At 39.3% G+C, this 24,473-nt stretch overlaps 1 protein-coding gene across 4 annotated transcripts in view; it reads right to left on the reverse strand.

Annotated features, from left to right (window-relative positions):
• The window catches only part of SRGAP1 (SLIT-ROBO Rho GTPase activating protein 1), a 313,329-nt gene extending 303,420 nt beyond the window's left edge, over positions 1-9,909 (reverse strand). For 3 of the 4 annotated variants that reach the window (XR_005218600.1, XM_037848383.1, XM_037848382.1), the window contains exon 1: positions 8,861-9,908. Coding sequence is in view for 3 of the 4 variants with exons in the window: in XM_037848383.1 (XP_037704311.1) it covers positions 8,861-8,927 (67 nt within the window). In the remaining variant the exon portion in view is untranslated. Of the gene's footprint in view, positions 1-8,860 lie in introns of all 4 variants that reach the window. The other variant, XM_037848384.1, reaches the window with a different exon arrangement.
• Positions 9,910-24,473: the final 14,564 nt, after the last annotated feature.

Raw genomic sequence — 24,473 nt, forward strand, 5'->3', positions numbered from 1 at the left:
AATTAAAAATGAGAAATCTTGTGTGATATATAGATATGATACCGAAATTAAAAAAAAAAAAAAAATTGTGGTATGCAGCAAAAATGGTAATTGAGGGAAAACTTATTGTCATAAATATTTATTAGGAAAAAAGAGACACTTTTGCTAGAAATTAATGCTTATATTAAAAATAGTTATCTTAGAAATAATGATTATGTTAGAAGAGAAAGTTTATTGCTTCAAACACTGATATTGAAAGAAGAAACTGCGCTTATGTTAGAAATAATGTTATATTTTAAAAGACGCTTGTTTTGTGTTTATGTTAGAAAAGAAATTTATTGCCTTAAATGCTCATAACAGTAAAAGGGATAAAAATTAATGAGCTATGTATCCAATTTAAGAAAACAGAGAAAGAACACAACAAATGAAAGAATATTAGAAAGGTGATAGTAAAGATAAGAGCAGAAATCAATGGCCAACAAAACAGACAAATCCCTGCTAATATTCAGCAAGAAAAAAGAGATAAAGCAAAAATAAATTGCTGTATATTTTAAAAATAATACAGATAATCTATTTTAAATAAGAGAATAGTATTATCAACATTATGTCAATAATTTGAAACCTTATACAAAATGAACAAATGTCCAGGAAAATATAACTTGTCAAAACTAACTCCAGAAGAAATAGAAAGTCTAAATAATCCGATAACTGTTAAGAAAATCTTTACTGCTCACTAGCTCTTAAAAACTCTTCACACAAGAAAACATTAGACCCAGATAAATAGTTACCAAACTTTCAAGGAAAGGAATATTCCAAAAATTTACAAACTCCTCCACAAACAGAAAAAAGAAGTGATAATCTCCAACTCCTTCTGTGAGGTTGATAAAACTTAGATATGAAACCAAGCAGGGACCATTAACAGAAAGAAAAATCCTAGGCTAGTTTCATTCAAGATGCCAAAAATACTAACCTAAATGTTAGCACAACTGAACCCAATCATTTATTAAAAAAATTACTATAAAAATGAAGACAGGTTTAACCCAGGAATGCAAAGATGCTTTATTATTAAGAAATCTATAAATATAACTCATCATATTAACAGATTAAAGAAGAAAAACTATATGATACCAATAAATGCAAAACATAAAGATAAAATTCAACCACCCATTAAAGATGAAATCCTGAAGTAAGCAAAGAATATATTTTACTAGAAAGAAAGAAAGAAGGAAGGGAGGGAGTGAGGAAAGAAAGAAAGAAATTTTACTTAACCCAATAAAAAGTATCTATAACAAACTTAAAACAATTATTATCCTTAAAGGGAGGAGGGACTAAAAAGCATACCCTTTTTTATTCAGAGTAAGACATGGTTGCCCCATGTCACCAAATTTATTAGCTTTGTACTCGAAACACTGCATAAGGCAAAAATACAAGAAAAAAACTAAATTAAAGCTATCATCAAGTCTGGAAAGGAGGAAATAAAATTCTTTATTTGAAGATGGTAAAATTTTCTTAAAAACCAAAAAATTATTTGAAATAATAACAGACTTTAACACAGTGGCTGGATGTAAGCCAATATGCAAAAGTAAACTGTTATTTCTGTAAGCCAGAAACAATTAGAAAACAATTTAAAAGAGATCCCCCCCCCTTAACATTAGAAACAAAAACTACAGTATATCATGGAATGAGTCTAACAAAAAAACATTGAAAATATAAAACTTAACTGTAAGATATTTGAAAACAACTAAATCAATGGAGAACTATTCCGTATTTATACATAGGAGGATAGATGTCAATTCTCCCTTAATTTATTTATAATTTCACACAGTTTCAGGCAAAATGCTAATGGATTTTCCTTAAAGACAACTGGACATACTTAAGACCCACATTCGACTGGGAAGACAAGATCAATTCCCTTGGTGATGGTAAAGCAAGAAGATGGAAGATACCAGAATAATTTAACGGAGCAAAGCTGTTCTGGTGGCTTGGACTGCACACCTCCAGAATGTCCTATGAGAGAGAAAAAAACTCTACCATTTTTATGACACTGTTTTTCAGGGTTCTCAATTATAACAGGTTAGCCCTTCCCTTAACTAATAAATTGGTCAATTCTAAATGTTGTTCAGAACTCTCATTCACCACTGGTGAGAATATAAATACCAATCAAGTTCAGAACAGTTTGGTGTTCATTACTAAAGTTGGACATGCAGTTCCTATCACCTAGCAGGTATACCTAGAGAAACTCCTGTGCATGTTCACCAGGAGACACCTATACAAATTTTATTGTTATTATTCATGATAAAAAAAAAATCGAAATAATCCAATTGTCCATGAACAGAAGAAGGAATAAACAGTGTGTAGTATTTTCATACACTAGAATACTACACACTGGTAAGAAAAAATTAACTACAGATATACACATTAATCTGGATTAATCTCAAAAACAGAGTATTGAGTGAAAAAAGTTATAAGACTACATAATTTTAAAATTTTCATTATGGAAAATTTCAAACATATACAAAAAGTAAAGAGAATAATATAATGAATACCATGTTCCTTAATGATTATTCTAATCTTATTTTTATATCCCTACTCACTTTGTCCCTCCCTCAGATTATTTTGAAGCAAATCCCAGACATCATAATGCCATCCACAAATATTTCAGCATATGTCTTCAAAAGATAAAATATTTTATACATGCCAAAATTCCATTACTCCAATTTTTAAAATTAACTTTAATTTTTCAATATCATTTTAAAAATCTAGTAAGTGTCCAAATGGCTCTGTATTCTTGATGAATGAATACATTACAATCAAAACTATAAAGAAAAGTATGCTAAAACCATAAAGGTAAAACCATAAGGAAAATAAAGGAATGAAAACACTAAATTCAGAATTATTGTTGGGCAACAGTGAGATGAAGGGAAATTTGGCAGAAAGGGGGCACACATGGAGGTTTCTAAGATACTGGTAATGTTCTATTTCTTAACCTGGGTGGCTGGTACCCAGATTTTCATTTTATTATTACCCTTTAAATTGTAAATAACCGTATCTGTAATCATGTAGATGTATATTTCATGTGAGAAAAAAAAAAGGAGAGGATAATCTCCAAAACCTCTCTCCAAAATACACACACACACACATACATGCGCATATACCTGCTAGCTACCTGAATGCAGAACACAGAAAAATAAAAGCATATCACTGAGTTGAAAGCAAACAAGAAGTTTGGAATAATCCTATGGACAAACCCGGTTATCAGAGGTCCAATCCAGAAACCAAACTTTGCTTGGATTTATCTTGCCCCCACCCCCACCCCCATCCTCTTCAAGAAGAGTGGAGTTGAAAGCGAGATTCCTGCATTAAGCCAGGAAACCACCAAGGGCCAGGAATACCATGGTACAAAAATACAGGCAGTACAACCTATACCAAGCAAGAAAAATATATGGAATTGCTTCCTTCCATGCAACATAGCTTAGTATTTACATGTAAAGCTCAGCATATCCATGCAAAGCAGGTACAACATTGATTGGCATATCATGAACAATCAATAATGGTTAACTGCCATTATGATTAGTTCTTATTATTTTACCATGCTTTTATAGTCCCCTTTTTTCAACTATTATAAAATATTTCTCCATACCATTAAATGTTCTTCAAAAAGGATTGTTAATGACTGTGTAACATTCCACATATACTAGTTAGTTAACCATCCCCCACTGGAATTTAGTTAACCATTCCCTGTTGTCATACATTTAGACCGTTTCCAACTTAGTGACTTCCTAAAGCCACTAAACACGTTATTTGAATTCAAACTTAATTTTGTAGGAATGCCTGACTGGACATGCAAGGTAATTCTGAATGATGACTAAGTTAATTTTACACCACAGAAAAATAACAATCCAAACAATTCTTCTATGTATTCAATAAAAGCATAATGAAGCCATGGGAGACAAGGAAAAAAAAGATCTCTATTATCAAAGAATGAAACAGAAACAAATTAGTAGTTACAAGTGAATTTTTCATTTCTACTATTGGTTTAAAAATAAAATATTTTTCAAGACTATGAAATTAAGTCAGTGACTTTTTATCTCATGTCATTTAAGAATTGTTTTTACTCACAGGTGATGAATTGAAATCCACTGACTAGATTATCAATAAACTAGAAAGTAACTCTGGACTACCAAATAAAAATACTTTCAAATACCTTCAAACTACCAAACTACCTTCAAACTACCAAAACAAAAATAGACTGCCTTCAAACTACCAAAACAAAAATAGACTGAGTAATTGGACATGCAACTTACTCCCTTTCCTCTGTTTTAGTTCTTAGGTGTCTGAATTATAGTGAAAATAGATAGCATAAATAAAACAAGAAAAGAGTCTGGTCAGTCCACAAAGTAGACTCAAACTCTCTAAACAGAGCTGAAGGTGTCTGACTCTAAAACTGGTCAACAGAGATCACAGCACAGGAGTAAGCAAACCAATCCTGACCGTTAGCACTGAAACTTACGGTCCTGTATTATCCGTCAACCCTCATCGGTCATGCTTTGCTCAAAAATTTCTCTAAAATACCTAAATATATTTTGAAGTTCATGAAACTCTTCAGGTTTTCTGGACAACATAAGAAGACTTTTTTCCAGAAGCTGCAATTAGTTTCAACCAAAACATCAAGAAAGTTACATTTGTAGATAATCACCATGTAGTTTTTCTTGACCTTAAAGGTCACCATGTGAAGCTGCTCCTGGGCATTGTGGCTTCCTGAAATGACCTTGGTGAAAAAAAACAACTTAGTTGCAGTTAATCAATTTAATTAACCCCTCCTGTTAACAGCTAGAGTCACTAAAGTCTCTTAGGTCCAAACATTGATTTCTTCAATAAATATAAAATCTAAGTAAGTGTCCCATCCCCTTCTCCATGAGAAATCTAAAAGTAAATCACAGTGCTGAAAAACAGATGTAATGAACGAGTGGGTTGGACAGGAAATGTTTAAAGTCCATCACAGCTATAAAGTTTTAATTTATAATCTAACTTGTTGCTTTTTTCTATTGTAGCATAAATGAAAGAACATTAAATGTGCACAGGTTCCATATTAGTGTCTTTAAATTTCCCTATTGAAACCTATGGCATGATGTGGGGTCACGAAACTGAATTGGCATATCTTCGTGTTTCATCTGCTACCAAAATGTACTATTTGTATTCAGGCAGCAAAGTGGTCAAAGAACAACAAATTTCTTGGCACTTCTTACACATGTTGCATGTAGATGAGCACAGGGCTATCCCTAGGAAAATACTGCAAATAATAGCTGTCAATTTTTAACAACAACAAACTAGATAGCATGCATTATTAAAAACAAACACAACTTCTTATCCATGAGTTCGACCTCACAAAATGTGTCTCTTTTGATTCTTTTGGGTCTCATACGTGTAGCTCCACAATATTTTTGTTGCAAAATACAATACTTACAAAGATCACTGAAATCCACAGATACTTGTTTCAATATCATCCACTAAGTGTTCTGCCAGAGATGCTAACAAGTAGCACAGTCAACTGGTTGGCGTTTCATACCATTTTTCACACAAGCTTGCTTTTTAATGACCAGTACAAACAAGAGGTTTATTTCTCTTGATTCTAAGTCTCTGGGAAGTTGACAATCCAATCATGCATGAAATGGTCAGTCTCTATCCTTCTAGTTAACACACCCCTTTTAATTGTTGCTCAGGGTCCTTTTGTATCTAATTTAAGACTACCCATTCTTCAACTACTTGTATAATTCCCATTCCCCCCACCCCTTACAATTCTGTGCCGTACTTGTCTGTGAACATGATTAATTTTCTGTATTCTCTATTATATTACATTTTAATTCCCTGAAAACTCAATTGATACACAGTGTTTTCAAACTCTATATGAAAAAAGTGAAAGCAAAGGTGACTCCCCCCAAAACAAGGCAGTTGAAAGAAAATGCAAAAAGCTTGAAATTTTAAAAAAGTGATTTTAAAAATAGACATGACACCTTCAATTAGATTCACAGATTTTTTAAGGTTGAAAGAATCCAAACTCCTTATTTTGCAGGTAAGAAAAGCAAAACCAGAGAGGCTGGGTGACTTTGCTCTATACGACATATTAACTAAAAACATATGGATGTACACATAAAATTACACAATTATCCCCTGGTACAGTTCTTTTCACAGTTGAGAACAGCCCCATGAAGGCTGTTCCCAAAATCTGCCCAGCAAGCAATGGTGGCAAAATTCCATATCTAAAGTTATCCTTTTAGATAAAAATATTATCTTAGAAAGTCTGTGTTTAACTGTATCTATTATCAGGGAAAGGAGATAGAGCAGGAAAGGGCAATACTCTGGAGTATTAGGTTCTAAGCCAGAAGGTACAAAATCACACATAGTCAAAAGGACTCTTGAAGTCACTCACACATACGTTACCCATAGATCCAATACATGTGGCTTTATTCCTTAGGAACAGACTCTGTCTTCTCTTAATGAATCCAACACAAGCAGGTTTTCCTTCAGCAATAGAACAGGCCAGTTTCCTTTATTTATCATCAGATGAAGGAGTTGGCTAGAACTTAAGGGGTAGGTTGCTCCAAAAATACGTATTTTTAAACAACTGACTCGCACCCTTTGGGGTTAAGATGCACTCAAGAAACAAAACTACGTTACAAAACCAGAGTCCTATCTCCAAAATTATCCTTACTGAGGGACCTATTCTCACTGCACAGGACAGCAGGCCTCATGCAATATATAACTGTCATCTCCCTCCCATTCTCTTCCTACTCTGCCTGTAAGTTCAGGTGAATCTGTGCCATTAAATGTGTATAAGATACAACTCCATTATATTACTCAATTTCCATATTTGCATATGGATGTAATTATCTGGGTCAGGCACAGGATGTGTCAGTTCTGCTGGGAGAGGTAGATAAAGTCTGGACACAGACCACGATGAGAAGGGGAGGTCAGATGGAGGGAAGGGTCATAAAGCAGCTTGAGGACTCCCGGGTGGTGGTGGAAGGGAACACAGTGAAGACCACTTTGTGTGAGATGGAATTAGTTCCAAAAATAACTGCCATCTTGCTCAAAATTTTTTCTTGGATTAAATTTGAGAGACACATTTTAACTTTGCAATACATCCAATTTTATTGATTTTTAATCAAGGTACAGGGGCTATACTTCCAAGCATGCAAGCAACCACATAACCACAGAATTCATACTCTGGAAGAAATTAATCAACAGAACAGTTTTCAAATAAAGACTTGGTCACTGGCAAATAACCTTAGAGCAGAGATAAGTAAGCTAGCATTTGGAAGCGAATTCTGCCAGTCAGTGCTCTAGGCAGCAGGAAAACCAGACCACCACCTCTTGAAGAGAAGCCACAAAGAGCAACGTGGAAAAACTGCACAGAGAAATGGTGACTGTTAACAAGAGTTCTACATTACGATGAAATTCTTAAAAGAAAGGTTACATTCATTAGAAAATTTGCCTAGCTCTAAGGAAATAATTGCTCCTCTGCTAATATAACTTCCATATTAATATAACCAATTCCTGGAAGTATAAATTACATAATTCTAGGTGGATAAAAATCTGTGTTTACTGAACAATGTTTACTTAACTCCATCATAGGGGTCAGCCTAAAGAAAACCTAAGTCATGGGCTTGCACACTGTATTTGCTGGTGGCCATGGGATGAGTCGGTCCAGATTCACACTCAGGTGATACCAGGTTTCCCCACCAGCTGTCTCACAGGCTTGCTCACAACTTGACCACACAAAAGAACACCCAGGCTGCACCTGCCTTTCCAAAGGCAAGTACAATAATGCCTTTCTCAGAAGCCTTTTCATAAGATTGTATATATACAAACACAGGTGTCTACATAGCAATCTTTATGGACTTCACATTGAATATCCCAAAGAACAGCAGAGATCTCCACACTCCATTCATCGTCTCAACAGGAAAGGTACTCCAAGAGACCACAAGATGAGAAAAAAAGAAACATATATATATAATATACATATACATATATACAAACATGTCAGCAGAAGCACAAAATACCCATACTAAACAGAATATCTTTTTAAACCACAAGGCACAGAAAATAAACATGCTTAATCAACCTTAATTAGGTTTCCTTCATTAGTTGATGATATAAAAGGATTGAAACTACTGCTCAAATATTAAAACCTTCATGTTACATGCAAGTGGTTTCTAGTAAATGATAAAGCAATATTCCTACCTGAATGTGAAATATGTCACTGAATTCTGGCCCATTATAAAGGAGTCAGATTCCACTAGTCGCTGCTTGGTGAAACTGCCAGGCTTTGAGAGAGCTATTTTTTAAAAGGGGGGGGGGGGGAGGGGGCTGGCTCTCTCTAACAAACTAATAGTGAATGGTGTAAACGTCTGAAAATACCCCGCACTCAATGAAGCTCTAAACCACTTGGTGTCGAGACTTCAGAAAAATGATTACTTAAAAACATTATGCCGCGGCAATGATATCATTTAAATGGATGGTGATGATGAAGATGGTGATGAAGATGATGATCATAACTGGGTAGGAACCATCACCACACCACTGCCTGCTTCCCCATGTAAGTTGCCCAGCTGAGGAGGTTAAGTTAAAGCCAGTTCTCCACCCACCGGAGGTGCGGGCTGGTAGCCCGGGAAAGCCACCCAGGTTTCAAGTCCCTGTAGGTTCACGGGACTAGGACTGGGACTGGGACTGGCTTGTACAAAGCCCTGGATGGCTCGGCCAGGCGCTGATGCTGCCCCTCGCCACCTTCCTCCAACACAGACACCAAGTTAGAACTGCAACTCCGCGAGCATAATGACGAGAAGGCACACAAAAGGAGCAAGGCAGCCGCTCCCATCCTTACCTTTGACTTGACTTTCATACTCTGCTATGATCTCTTTGTCCTTTTTGAATCTACTCGGGGTGGACATTATCCAGCTGTTCCGGGTTTGCTTTCAGTGAGCAAGATCTGTTCAGTGGTCACAAACCAGTCTCCTTGGAGAGGCAGAGTTATACTCCCACTCGCCGGGAACCCAGCGGCAGCACCAGCAGGAGGTAAAGGAGGAGGAGGAGGAGGAAGAGAAGGAAGGGAGAAAGAGCGAACCGAGGGCTAGATTAATCCGGGCGCTGGCACCATCTCCTCAGAATTGGGCCGCCGTCGGTGATCGCGAGCGGAGCCGGGGCTTGGGGCCGGAGAGGCCAAGCGCGCAGGCAAACTCCAGCGAGTGACTGGCGGGGGGCGTCTCCCTGCCCACCCCACCCTGAGCCCGGCCACTTCCTCTACGACCGCTGGGCGGACGCGGGGCTCGCGCCGGCGCTCTGCACCATTGTTAGAGACCCGCACAGGGTGCCCAAGTCAGGGCCAGCTGAGGAGGACGGGCGCCGGAGAACGCGTCCACCACAGGCGCCGCGACCCTCCCTTTCTGCCTCAAACCGCCGGTGCGCTCACCAGTCCCGCCCGGGCTGGGGTTGCTGCTGCCGCGGCCGCCGTTCCTTTGCCCGCAAACACCGCTGCTATGGCCGGAGCAGGCACAAAGAATCGCAATCTTACAGCGGGTCGACGATGCCGGCCCGGAGGGCGGCGGCTGCGACGTTCGAAAGCGCCCTGGACGCAGCCCCGGTGGAGTTCAGGTCTCCAGAACCGGCGCGGCTCCTGCCTGCTTTGCCACCGTGCACCGAGGCAGCCTCTTTCTCCTCGTCCCCTTTTCCGCTGCTGCCCCCAGGAGGCCGCCGGGGACAGGCACACTCGCACACGCACCAAGAGGAGCCGCGCCCCCGGCGACTGTAAAGTTGCCGGCACGCGCAAGCCCGCGGCTCTCGGGCGCCGAGCGAGCGAGCGTTGTGAGGACAGCGGTGGCCTCGGCGACCGCACGGGACTCTGCAAGGCGGGGCAGGGTCCGGGGGAGGGGGCTGCGCCTTCACTCCTACCCTTCTCCGCCCTCGCGCCCGCCCTCACTCGGTTAGGAAACACGGGCTCCTCGGGGAAGATGGATGCCTCTTGTGGCCAACCGCAGCCCGGCCCCGCACGCCGAGCCCGGGCGGCAGTGGGCGGCGCCCTGGGTGCCTCGCTCCACTGTGCCTCCTCTCCGTCCGCCCGCCGGGATCGCGGCTGGGGCGGCTGCTGGAAAACCCCTTTTCGACCGGGGGGACCTCTTTGGCCAGAGGATGGAGGCTCTGGGTGGAGCTCAATTGAGAATCCAATGGGAAGTGCAGATTTGGATGTCTCGATGACAGAGAGGCATGTGACTTCAAGATGTTGGATCCTAGTAGGGAAACTGGAGCCTGGTTTGCGAACTATTTGGCTGTTAAAAATCAAAGAAGGAGGGCAAAGCTTTGTTCAGTCCCGGCGGAGAAAAAGATCCAGAACTGTATATTTCCCCCATCCCAAAAAGTAGCTCGGGGAGCTAGGATGCTGGAAAAGGCGTGGTGTGGTAATAAGTCACACTTAGCATGTCACTAGCTTTTTGAGGAACAGTTTTACCACCTGGGACCTTTTACCAGCTCCTTTCAAATCACTTCTCAAATATTATGGACCGGATTTATCAAAATGATGTGTCCAAGATGTGTCTGGTTTCAAAATGTTTTCCCTGCAAAATCCAAAGAGTAGGGACTTTTAGACTTTGATCATTCATTAATGTATCCACTGATAAACTTTCCAGTAATATCTGTGGGCAAAACGCCAAGATAGGAAGTTAGGGATTCAAAGTTTAGGATCCTTCCTTAAAGGATCACACAGTCTATTGTATAAATAAATAATTACAGGCAGTACAATAAAGCTGTAAGAGACAGAAAATACTCCCAGCTTTGGGAGCTCTGAGGAAGGAAGGAAAAAAGGATTGCAGAAGAGGTTTGGGGAGTGAGGATACAGTGAAATAGTATTTGCTGTGCACTTAAATAATGAAAGGTAGTAGTTTGTTACCTTTAGGAGGGAAAGGGTTGCATTCCAGGGAAAAGGAGTTGTAAAGTACTCTGGGGAATTGCAAAAAGTGTTTTAAGATGTCTTCGACTAAAATATCAGACCTCTCACAGGAGATGAAGAGTATTTATTTTAAAAATAATGTATATGTGTGTTTAAACTGATAATGTGTGTATTGTTTTTAATTGTGCAGTTTTTTAATTTAAATTTTTAGCAAGCCTTTTTACTTTATAACAGAAAATGTAAATGAAAAACTGAAATTTTTCTTTTCTAAAGTTTTTTTTTTTTTTTTTCCATTTTACCACACAGGAGACTATAATATGAAACCCCCTGGCTGCCCTAATTTCATGTGGAGCCGTCTTAACATGAGTACAGGATAAGGAGGCAGATTATCCCAAGCAGAGGCTGAAAACGAAGGTCAGGGCCAGATGGGAGAGCACCCTGGCTGATTGGCTTGGACTTAGTTCTGCAGACAGCAGGGAGTCTTTTAAGTAGAGTAGTGTCATGATCAGATTTGTGTTTTATAAAGATAACTTTTGGCAATGTGGAAGGATAAACGGAGAGAGACCAGAGGCAGGCAGCCCATTTGGGTGATAATCAGTGGTAAAATCTAAATGTGATTCATATCATCCATGGTGCTATTGGGATTTATTTCATATTTACACCTCAGAAGTACACCTTGGCAGCAGAGGACGCAGCCCCAAAAAATGAATTATTGGCTGAATCTAGAAGTGAATCACTGTGGTGAGGACTAACCCCAGAGGCAGAATCCCAGGGGTGAATCTTGGCTCTGCAACTTCTTAAGTGATCTGGTAAAAGTTATTGTACCCCTCTAAGCCTTGGTTTCCTCATTTGTAAAATGGGTTAATGCCTAACTCCTGTAGATACTCTAAGCACTTACTGGGATAATCCATTAAAAGGATTTATAGGCCATTGCATGTACTCAGTGAATGTTAGTTATTATTTGTAGTATTATTACTATCATTATTATAGTTTTAAATCTTCTTTGATAGAAAGCTATTAAAAATCAAAGACAATATCTTAACTGTCTTTGATGTCATCATAGTGCCTGCTAAGGCAATAAATTTTGTTGTTGTTATTGTGTTATTGATATTAGTATGCCACCATTGTTGTTGAAAATTGGGTACTAGCACTAAACTGAGCATTTTACCTACATTCTCTCAAGAACCCTGCAAAGTAGGCACAATTATGTTCATTTTATAGATGAGACACTGGTGAATCGGAAAGGTTAAGTAAATTTCTAAAGGTCACAGTAATTTTCTAAAGGTTTGGCAGGGCCAGAATTCTAGCCCACATCTGCCTGCCTCTAATGCGGTTGCTTTTTCCAGTTCTCTGCGCTGCCTCTTATGAATATATGGTTCCTTTAAACTTGTGAAGAGGGTTCAAATACAGTAAAATGTGTTTGACTAATTCATGGGTTTCTGGTGGTGGATCGCCTCAGCTTTGCTTTTCTTATCGAGCAGTTCCGTGTAATTAATACATCAATTACAAAAACTATACTTATCTGATACCTGAACCTAACCATCACACTTGCTACACTGACCTTTCAACTGCTGGCCCATTTTTATTCTTCACCTCAAAGACTGTGGTTCAAAGACTTGGCAGTATTTTAGAACACTACCCTGGATGCCACCCCTGATTATTTTTTTTTTTTTTTTTCCAGTACCAGAATACATTTATTTAATCCTTGTTTTACATCACAGAAGATTTGAGGCTGTTACACAGATAACACCACTGTAAAACAGAAGGTGACCTTAGCACATGAGAGGGGCCAAAAAATTCGGTGGATATTCAGTGAGAACGTTGATTTTCTTTTTTTCTTTTTTTTTTTTTTTCAATTTTTTAACTTTGTTTATCAAAAAATTAAAAACAAACAGGCAAACAACAACCAAAAAAACCCCACAACATTTCAAACAAAGCAATGGATTAAGGAAAACAAATAACCTAAAATAACTACTTTGCTTCCAATATGTTCCTACCATACCCCAAGAAAATTAATAAACCATGTCCAAACAGAGGAGTAAGAAAAACAAATAATCTAAAATAACTACATTGCTTCCAACATGTTCCTACCATACCCCAAGAAAATTAACAACCCCTAAGAAAACAAAGGAATAAGAGAAAAAAAAAACCTAAAATGACTCTATTGCTTCCAACATGATCTTACTATATCCAAGAAAGTTTACAAACCATAATCATTCCTGAGCATTCCCATAACATTGAGATTACCCTCCATAGTTTATCTGTTCTTATTAGATTATCATTCCCCCTCCACTAATTGGTATCTCTAGGTCCCCTACATTCTACAGTATAAAACATTGTACATTTTTCACAGAATTCACATTAGTGGTAACATACAATAGCTCTCTTTTTGTGCCTGGCTTATTTTGCTCAGCATTATGTCTTTTTTTTTTTTTTTTAATCTTCATTTTATTGAGATATATTCATATACCACGCAGTCATACAAAACAAATCGTACTTTCGATTGTTCACAGTACCATTACATAGTTGTACATTCATCACCCAAATCAATCCCTGACACCTTCATTAGCACACACACAAGAATAACAAGAATAATAATTAGAGTGAAAAAGAGCAATTGAAGTAAAAAAGAACACTGGGTACCTTTGTCTGTTTGTTTCCTTCCCCTATTTTTCTACTCATCCATCCATAAAGTAGACAAAGTGGAGTGTGGTCCTTATGGCTTTCCCAATCCCCTTGTCACCCCTCATAAGCTACATTTTTATACAACTGTCTTCGAGATTCATGGGTTCTGGGTTGTAGTTTGATAGTTTCAGGTATCCACCACCAGCTACCCCAATTCTTTGGAACCTAAAAAGGGTTGTCAAAAGTGTGCGTAAGAGTGCCCACCAGAGTGAACTCTCGGCTCCTTTTGGAATCTCTCTGCCACTGAAGCTTATTTCATTTCCTTTCACATCCCCCTTTTGGTCAAGAAGATGTTCTCCATCCCACGATGCCGGGTCTACATTCCTCCCCGGGAGTCATATTCCATGTTGCCAGGGAGATTCACTCCCCTGGGTCTCTGATCCCACGTAGAGGGGAGGGCAGTGATTTCACCTTTCAAGTTGGCTTAGCCAGAGAGAGAGGGCCACATCTGAGCAACAAAGAGGCATTCGGGAGGAGGCTCTTAGGCACAACCATAGGGAGGCCTAGCCTCTCCTTTGCAGCAACCGTCTTCCCAAGGGTAAAACCTGTGGTAGAGGGCTCAACCCATCAAACCACCAGTCCCCTATGTCTGTGGTCATGTTAGCAACCATGGAGGTGGGGTAGGCGAATACCCCTGCATTCTCCACAGGCTCCTCAAGGGGGCACTGCATCTTTTTTTTTACCTTGTTTTTTTCTTTTTAACTTTCCCTTCTTTTTTAAATCAACTGTATGAAAAAAAAGTTAAAAAGAAAACAAACATACAATAAAAGAACATTTCAAAGAGACCATAACAAGGGAGTAAGAAAAAGACAACTAACCTATGATAACTGCTTAACTTCCAACATGTTCCTACTTTACCCCAAGAAAGTTACCTAATATAGCAACATTTCTGTGAACTTGCTCCTGCTATATCCATCAGAAATTAACAGACCATAGTCATTCCTGGGCATCCCCAGAACGTTAAATAGCTTATCTGTTCTTCTTGGATTATTGTTCCCCCTTCCTTAATTGCTCTCTATTGCTAGTTCCCCTACATTCTACATTATAAGCCATTTGTTTTACATTTTTCAAAGTTCACATTAGTGGTAGCATATAATATTTCTCTTTTTGTGCCTGGCTTATTTCGCTCAGCATTATGTATTCAAGGTTCATCCATGTTGTCATATGTTTCACGAGATCGTTCCTTCTTACTGCCGCGTAGTATTCCATCGTGTGTATATACCACATTTTATTTATCCACTCATCTGTTGAAGGACATTTGGGTTGTTTCCATCTTTTGGCAATTGTGAATAATGCTGCTATGAACATTGGCGTGCAGATATCTGTTCGTGTCACTGCTTTCCGATCTTCCGGGTATATACCGAGAAGTGCAATCGCTGGATCGAATGGTAGCTCTATATCTCGTTTTCTAAGGAACTGCCAGACTGACTTCCAGAGTGGCTGAACCATTATACAGTCCCACCAACAGTGAATAAGAGTTCCAATTTCTCCACATACCCTCCAGCATTTGTAGTTTCCTGTTTGTTTAATGGCAGCCATTCTAACCGGTGTTAGATGGTATCTCATTGTGGTCTTAATTTGCATCTCTCTAATAGCTAGTGAAGCTGAACATTTTTTCATGTGTTTCTTGGCCATTTGTATTTCCTCTTCAGAGAACTGTCTTTTCATATCTTTTGCCCATTTTATAATTGGGCCGACTGTACTATTGTCATTGAGTTGTAGGATTTCTTTATATATATAAGATATCAGTCTTTTGTCAGATACATGGTTTCCAAAAATTTTTTCCCATTGAGTTGGCTGCCTCTTTACCTTTTTGAGAAATTCCTTTGAGGTGCAGAAACTTCTAAGCTTGAGGAGTTCCCATTTATCTATTTTCTCTTTTGTTGCTTGTGCTTTGGGTGTAAAGTCTAGGAAGTGGCCGCCTAATACAAGGTCTTGAAGATGTTTTCCTACATTATCTTCTAGGAGTTTTATGGTACTTTCTTTTATATTGAGATCTTTGGTCCATTTTGAGTTAATTTTTGTGTAGGGGGTGAGGTAGGGGTCCTCTTTCATTCTTTTGGATATGGATATCCAGCTCTCCCAGCCCCATTTGTTGAAAAGACCATTATGACTCAGTTCAGTGACTTTGGGGGCCTTATCAAAGATCAGTCGGCCATAGATCTGAGGGTCTATCTCCGAATTTTCAATTCGATTCCATTGATCTATATGTCTATCTTTGTGCCAGTACCATGCTGTTTTGGCAACTGTGGCTTTATAATAAGCTTCAAAGTCAGGGAGTGTAAGTCCTCCCACTTCATTTTTCTTTTTTAGAGTGTCTTTAGTAATTCGAGGCATCTTCCCTTTCCAAATAAATTTGATAACTAGCTTTTCCAAGTCTGCAAAGTAGGTTGTTGGAATTTTGATTGGGATTGCATTGAATCTGTAGATGAGTTTGGGTCGAATTGACATCTTAATGACATTTAGTCTTCCTATCCATGAGCATGGAATATTTTTCCATCTTTTAAGGTCCCCTTCTATTTCTTTTAGTAGAGTTATGTAGTTTTCTTTGTATAGGTCTTTTACATCTTTGGTTAAGTTGATTCCTAGGTACTTGATTTTTTTATTTGCTATTGAAAATGGTATCTTTTTCTTGAGTGTCTCTTCAGTTTGTTCATTTCTAGCATATAGAAACATTACTGACTTATGTGCATTAACCTTGTATCCTGCTACTTTGCTAAATTTGTTTATTACCTCTAGTAGCTGTATCGTCGATTTCTCAGGGTTTTCTAGATATAAGATCATATCATCTCCAAACAATGACAGTTTTACTTCTTCTTTTCCAATTTGGATGCCTTTTATTTCTTTGTCTTGCCAGATTGCCCTGGCTAGCACTTCCAGCACAATGTTGAATAACAGTGGTGATAGCGGGCATCCTTGTCTTGTTCCTGATCTTAGAGGGAAGGCTTTCAGTCTCTCACCACTGAGTACTATGCTGGCTGTGGGTTTTTCATATATGCTCTTTATCATGTTGAGGAAGTTTCCTTCAATTCCTACCTTTTGAAGTGTTTTTATCAAAAAGGGATGTTGGATTTTGTCAAATGCTTTTTCAGCATCTATTGAGATGATCAATTGATTTTTCCCTTTTGACTTGTTAATGTGTTGTAATACATTGATTGATTTTCTTATGTTGAACCATCCTTGCATGCCTGGAATGAACCCCACTTGGTCATGGTGTATGATTTTTTTAATGTGTCTTTGGATTCGATTTGCAAGTATTTTGTTGAGGATTTTTGCATCTATATTCATTAGGGAGATTGGCCGGTAGTTTTCCTTTTTTGTCGCATCTTTGCCTGGTTTTGGTATTAGATTGATGTTAGCTTCATAAAATGAGTTAGGTGGTGTTCCATTTTCTTCAGTGTTTTGAAAGAGTTTGAGGAAGATTGGTGTCAGTTCTTTCTGGAAAGTTTGGTAGAATTCCCCTGTGAAGCCATCTGGCCCTGGGCATTTATTTGTGGGAAGATTTTTGATGACTGATTGGATCTCTTTGCTTGTGATGGGTTAGTTGAGGTCTTCTATTTCTTCTCTGGTCAGTCTAGGTTGTTCATATGTTTCCAGGAAATTGTCCATTTCCTCTACATTATCCAGTTTGTTGCCATACAGTTGTTCATAGTATCCTCTTATAATTTTTTTAATTTCTTCAGGATCTGCAGTTATGTCACCTTTTTCATTCATTATTTTGTTTATTTGGGTCTTCTCTCTTTTTGATTTTGTCAGTCTAGCTAGGGGCTTGTCAATCTTGTTGATCTTCTCAAAGAACCAACTTTTGGTGATATTTATCCTCTCTATTGTTTTTTTGTTCTCTATGTCATTTATTTCTGCTTTAATCCTTGTTATTTCTTTTCTTCTACTTGGTTTAGGATTGGTTTGCTGTTCATTTTCTAGCTTCTTCAGTTGATCCATTAGTTCTTTGATTTTGGCTCTTTCTTCCTTTTTAATATATGCGTTTAGTGCTATAAATTTCCCCCTTAGCACTGCTTTTGCTGCATCCCATAGGTTTTGGTATGTTGTGTTCTCATTTTCATTCGTCTCTATATATTTAGCAATTTCTCTTGCTATTTCTTCTTTAACCCACTGATTGTTTAGGAGTGTGTTGTTTAACCTCCAGGTATTTGTGAATTTTCTGTCTCTGATGGTTATTGACTTCTAATTGTATTCCATTGTGGTCAGAGAATGTGCTTTGAATAATTTCAATCTTTTTAAATTTATTGAGGCTTGTTTTATGTCCCAGCATATGATCTATTCTGAAGAAAGTTCCATGAGCACTAGAAAAGTATGTGTATCCTGGTGATTTGGGATGTAATGTCCTGTATATGTCTGTTAAATCTAATTCATTTAGCAGATTGTTTAGGTTTTCAATTTCCTTATTGGTCTTCTGTCTGGTTGATCTATCTATAGGAGAGAGTGATGTGTTGAAGTCTCCCACAATTATTGTGGAAACATCAATTGCTTCCTTTAGTTTTGCCAGTGTTTCTCTCATGTATTTTGTGGCACCTTGGTTGGGTGCATAGACATTTACGATTGTTATTTCTTCTTGCTGAATTGCCCCTTTTATTAGTATGTAGTGGCCTTCTTTGTCTCTCAAAACATCCCTGCATTTGAAGTCTATTTTATCTGAGATTAATATTGCTACACCTGCTTTCTTTTGGCTGTAGCTTGCATGAAATATTTTTTTCCATCCTTTCACTTTCAGTTTCTTTGTGTCCCTGTGTCTAAGATGAGTCTCTTGTATGCAACATATTGATGGTTCATTTTTTTTTGATCCATTCTGCGAATCTATATCTTTTAATTGGGGAGTTTAATCCATTTACATTCAACGTTATGACCATGAAGGCATTTCTTGAATCAGCCATCTTATCCTTTGGTTTATGTTTGCCATATTTTTCCCCTCTCTCTATTAATATCCTTTATTGTACCCATACCGAATCTCTTTAGTACTGAACCTTTCTCCAAGTCTCTCTGTCCTGTCTTTGTTTCTCTGTCTGTAGGGCTCCCTTGAGTATCTCCAGTAGGGCAGGTCTCTTGTTAGCAAATTCTCTCAGCATTTGTTTGTCTGTGAAAAATTTAAGCTCTCCCTCAAATTTGAAGGAGAGCTTTGCTGGATAAAGTATTCTTGGCTGGAAATTTTTCTCAGAATTTTAAATATATCGTGCCACTGCCTTCTCGCCTCCATGGTGGTTGCTGAGTAGTCACTACTTAGTCTTATGCTGTTTCCTTTGTATGTGGTGAATTGCTTTTCTCTCGCTGCTTTCAGAACTTGCTCCTTCTCTTCTGTGTTTGATAGTGTGATCAGTATATGTCTCGGAGTGGGTTTATTTGGGTTTATTCTATTTGGAGTTCGCTGAGCACTTATGATTTGTGTATTTATGTTGTTTAGAAGATTTGGGAAGTTTTCCCCAACAATTTCTTTGAATACTCTTCCTAGACCTTTACCCTTTTCTTCCCCTTCTGGGACACCAATGAGTCTTATATTCGGACGTTTCATATTATCTATCATATCCCTGAGGTCCATTTCGATTTTTTCAATTTTTTCCCCATTCTTTCTTTTATGCTTTCATTTTCCATTCTGTCATCTTCAAGGTCACTGATTCGTTGTTCAACTTCCTCTAGTCTTGTACTATGAGTGTCCAGAATCTTTTTAATTTGGTCAACAGTTTCTTTAATTTCCATAAGATCATCCATTTTTTTATTTAGTCTTGCAATGTCTTCTTTATGCTCTTCTAGGGTCTTCTTGATTTCCTTTATCTCCCGTACTATGGTCTCATTGTTCATCTTTAGTTCTTTGAGTAGCTGCTCTAGGTGCTGTGTCTCTTCTGGTCTTTTGATTTGGGTGCTTGGGCTTGGGTTATCCATATCGTCTGGTTTTTTCATATGCTTTATAATTTTCTGTTGTTTTTGGCCTCGTGGCATTTGCTGAACTTGATAGGGTTCTTTTAGGATTTGTAGACCAATTGAAGTCCTTATCTCTAATTTATCAGATCTACAGCTTCGTGGAGTACACTTTCTCTAACTAACCAGCAGCTGGCGTCCACGAGCCACCTGTTCTCCACAAGCCAGTTCTCCCCTGCTTAGCCTTTTTGGTGAGTGGGGGAGTGAGTCTTGTGGGGTCCAACTGGTGTACCAAGCTTGCGTGTGTAGTTGGTGTTGCCTGCCCTGTATATGGGGCGTGTTTCTGGGCAGTCAGGGAGGGGGGGGTGGCTCTAACAATCAAATCTCCCTGGTGATCCTAGAGTTTTAAAGCTGCTGCAATACTCTAATCCTTCAGTTCAGTCCTGCCACAGTTTGTCTCTGCCACTGACCCACAAGTCCTTGGTATTGGTGTATGGCTCCTGAGACTTGCAAGTGGGCCCCTCTTCCAGGCCGTGCACCCCGGGTCCTCTGTTGAGGGATGATTGTGCTATGTCACAGGTGAGTGCCGTCCCCCCAGGGCAGTTCTGGGCTGCTGGGCTGTGTAGGGAGGCTCCCAGTCTGCTGAAATGATGGCTGAATGGGGCTTTGTTAATTCACACTGCTCTACCTTCCCAACTCTGGGACAATCAGCTGAGGTTGCAGGGAAGGCTAATGTCCACGCCCAGTTTTGTGGTGTGTGCCTGTTATTTGAAGCACTTCCGTCACACTGGGTTGTCTGGGGCAGTTCTGGGCTATGGGGCTGGCGATGGGCAGGAGTGTTTCCTGTCCACCAGGATGATGGCTGTGAGCGGACATCCCCCTTTTCTTGGGAAGTTGTGGTGTTTAGTGAATTTTCTCAGCCACTGGATTATTGCGTTTTGTCTCAGAGCTCTCCTAGTTCTGCTCTTGACTTGACCTGCCCAAATTGCAAGTCTTTGAAGCTTTCTGTATTGGGCTTCTTAGAGTAATTGTTTTAGAAAAAGAAAAAAGGATTAAATAAAAACAAAAAAACAAACAAACAAACAAAAAACAACAACAAAAAAAACGGGCCCTCCTCAGAGATCTAATGGGTTATTGAAATGCTAAGAGACAAAGCAACCAGGGTCATTAAGGAAAGGTCCACAGGGCAGAGAGATCAGCTTTTCTTCAGGATTTGCATTGCGCCTCAGGGCCCTTCCCCTTTCTATGTTCACCAGAACTCCAAAAATCCTCCGCTTTTATTGTGGAGTTTTTCGTGTTTTTTTTTTCTATGCCTGTTTCCTCTCTGCTGGGCTGGCTGCTCTCAGATTCTCTGGTGTCTGGTCTCAGTCTATCTATGGTTGGAGTTTGGTTCAGTAGAATGAGTTTCCGATAAGGGCTGCCACTGCAGTTCTCCCTTCTCCTTCCTGGAGCTGACAGCCCCTCCTCCCCCGGGACTGAGCCTGGCAGGGAGGGGCGCGGGTCCCCTGGCCGCAAAAACTTACAGATTTCGCTGATCTCAGCAGTTCCGCGTTTTCATGAGTGTTGTATGAAGTATGCCCAAAGTCAGATTGCTCTGTGGTGTCCAGTCCACGCAGTTCCTGGCTTTCTACCTACTTTCCTGGAGGAGTAACTAAAACATACAGCTCACCAGTCTGCCATCTTGCCCCGCCTCCCCCCACCCCTGATTATTTAAATCAGGATTTTAAGGGGTGGGACCCAGGAACTAGGTGACCCTAATGTATAGGCAGGGTTGAAAATCACACACACACACACACACACACACACACACACACACACACACACACACAGTATTGTTATCATGGTTTTCTTTTTCAGATTCTCGTTGTCTTTCCCGTACTTCAGACCCCACTTTTCCTCATAAAACTGGATATGGAGAATGCCTGTGACTTAAAAATGCAGAAAGCCAGGAAGACCCAGGTTTTGGGAGTCAAGCAACTGTAATGCTATTTCTCACTCTCTTCTTTGTGACTTTGCTCCACCTTGTGGTAGCTGTTTTCTTAGCTATGAAACAGGGATGATCGCACTGTAGCCCCTAAAGCCTATACTTCTCCACCACACTCCCACTCTTTTGGGGCATGTTATGAGAAATTTGAATGCCTGACAGTGGGACCAGCCCTGCATATTTATCCTCCATGTTACCCAGTATTTTCCAAATGTATTAAGCTTCTCAATTCCCATAAAAGAAAGTTAGTTTTACCATCTGACCATTTTACCCTAGGAATAAGTAGTAGTAGCCTCCTGGGTCTTTGCAGCCACAAAATAAATCATGTGCCTGAATTGCAGCATCAGTTTTTCAATGGTAAGGAATTTAAATCATTTTAAAAAAATAAACCCAAATATGTTAAGTAAGCAATGCCAAATTCACATGAATTTTTAGCTATCATTTTAATCTCTAAGAATTTCATATTTGTGGTGAGCTATTCTGCTACTCCCCTTCACATAAGGGATATGTTCTCCTCTGCCCTTAGGAACAGAAAAGTATATAAAGTTCTGCCAATATCCCAGATTTTATTCTTGGATCCAGCCGAAGCTTCAGAAAACTGACTGCCCTGTACTTAATATCTTATATTGTCTTGACTCTGTAACACCTCTGCTTCTTCTCAGATTACTTGCAGTAAGGAGAGGCTAAGCCTACTTATAATTGTGCCTAATAGTCATGCCTAGAACCTCTTTCATTGCTCAGATGTGGCCTGTCTCTCTCTAAGCCCACTTGACAGGTAAACCCACTGTCCTCCCCTCTACATGGGACTTGACTCCCAGGTGTGTAAATCTCCCTGACAACACAGGACTTGACTCCTGGGGATGAGCCTGGACCTGGCATCATGGGATTGAGAAAATTGTCTCGACCAAAAGGGGGAAGCAAAATGAAACAAAATAAAGTTTCAGTGGCTGAGGGACTTCAAATAGAGTTCAGAGGTCACTCTGGAGGTATTCTTATGCACTATATAGATATCTCTTTTTAGTCTTTAGTGTATTGGAATAGCTAGAAGGAAATACCTGATACTGTCAAACTGCAACCCAGTAAACTTGATTCTTGAAGATGATTGTATAACTATGTAGCTTACGTATTGTGACTGTGATTGTGAAAATCTTGTGGTTCACACTCCCTTTATCCAGTGTATGGACAGATGAGTAGAAAAATGGAGACAAAAATTAAATGAATAAATAGGGTGGGATGGGGGGATGGAATGTTTTGGGTATTCTTATAAACTTTCATTTTTATTCTTATTTTTATATATTTTTTGAACAATGAAAATGTTCAGAAATTGATTGTGGTGATGAATGCACAACTATATGATGGTACTAAAGCAATTGATTGTACACTGTGGATGATTGTATGGTATGTGAATATATCTCAATAAAATTGAATTAAAAAAAATAAGAAAACAATGCATTTGAGCACCAGCCAACCAAGAACAGTTAAACTCAAGTAACTACATTTCAACAAATGGTATCAACCTACTTAGGCCTCTGAAAGTCTGCCAATGCCTAAATTCCATGTTTCCCAAAATCCCTGAATAAGTTCAGCGTCTGCTTTGCTCTAAGGCTTTGCCTGACCAACATAGCTCTCCCTTACTATAGTAAGTAATAAATTCAGCTTTGCCTTTTTATTAAAAAAAAAAAATTACTTGCAATACCATTTCCAGAGAATTGCATTTTGGTATCATATCCTGGATCAGTGCATTATAAAGTATAATCTTACTACTGATCACCTACATCAAAATCATCTTGGAGTCTCTTTAAAATTCAGATAAGGTGGGCCCTAAACTACCCCTTAAAACAATGCTCCAACAAATTTTAATGTGCATACAAACACATGGGGATCTTGTTAAAATGTGATTCTGTCTGGAGCAGGGCTTGAGCTGATATATTTCTAATAGGCTTATAGGTCACATCAATAATGCTGGCCTAAAGACCATGCTTGGAGGAGCAAGGACCCCTAGGATCCATATTTTGGATGGGTGGGAAGTCCCGAGGTGATTCTTATGCATGAGAATCCTTGCTCAAGGTCAAGGACTATTAAAAGAACATCCTTCTGGCAGTTTACAGAGACATTTTGGAGAATGCAACCTAGGAGCAAGCAGAGGCCTAGAGAGGAATGTCCTGGGAGAAAGCCATTTTGAAACCATAACTCCAGAGCAGACACCAGCCACGTGCCTTCCCAGCTAACAGAGGTTTTCTGGACACCATTGGCCAGCCTTCAGTGGAGCTCTTCAGAACAAGACCCCAGAGCCTGGAAGAAAACAGCCAAAACAGAAATTAAAGGGGCCACACCTCCTTACACCAGTCAGGAGTGACAGGCTGACAGGCACCACCTGCTGGGCAGGTTAGGAAAAACACAGCAGATAGCGGCCTCACAGGAAAGCCTGTCATTCTTCTAAGATACACCCTGAATATAAACCCATTCTGAGACCTGAACCTGTTCCACTCTGGGAAAATCTGATTGGAGTAACCAAGGAAACCAGATGCCTAGACAACAGAAAACTACAATCTATACTAGGAAAAATGAAGATATGGCCCAGTCAAAGGAACAAACTTACACCTCAGTCAAGATACAGTCGAGACATTGTTTCACTTTAATGAAACAATTATTAAAGATTTTCAAAGAAATATGCTAAATCAAATCAAAAACCAAATCAATGAGTTCAGAGAAGATATAACAAAACAGATGAAGGCTATAAAGAAAACACTGGGTGAACATAAGGTAGAAATTGAACGTTTGAGAAAACAACTGGCAGAATCTACGGAAATGAAAGGCACAACACAAGAGCTGAAAAACACAATGGAGACATACAACAGCAGAGTTCAAGAGGCAGGAGAAAACACTCAGGAACTGGAGAATAAGGCACCTGAAAACTTACACATAAAAGAACAGATAGGAAAAAGAATGGAAAAATATGAGCAACATCGCAGGGAACTGAATGACAACATGAAGCACATGAATGTACATGTCATGGATGTA

Source organism: Choloepus didactylus, chromosome 8, assembly GCF_015220235.1.
Source record: "Choloepus didactylus isolate mChoDid1 chromosome 8, mChoDid1.pri, whole genome shotgun sequence".
NCBI lineage: Eukaryota > Metazoa > Chordata > Mammalia > Pilosa > Megalonychidae > Choloepus > Choloepus didactylus.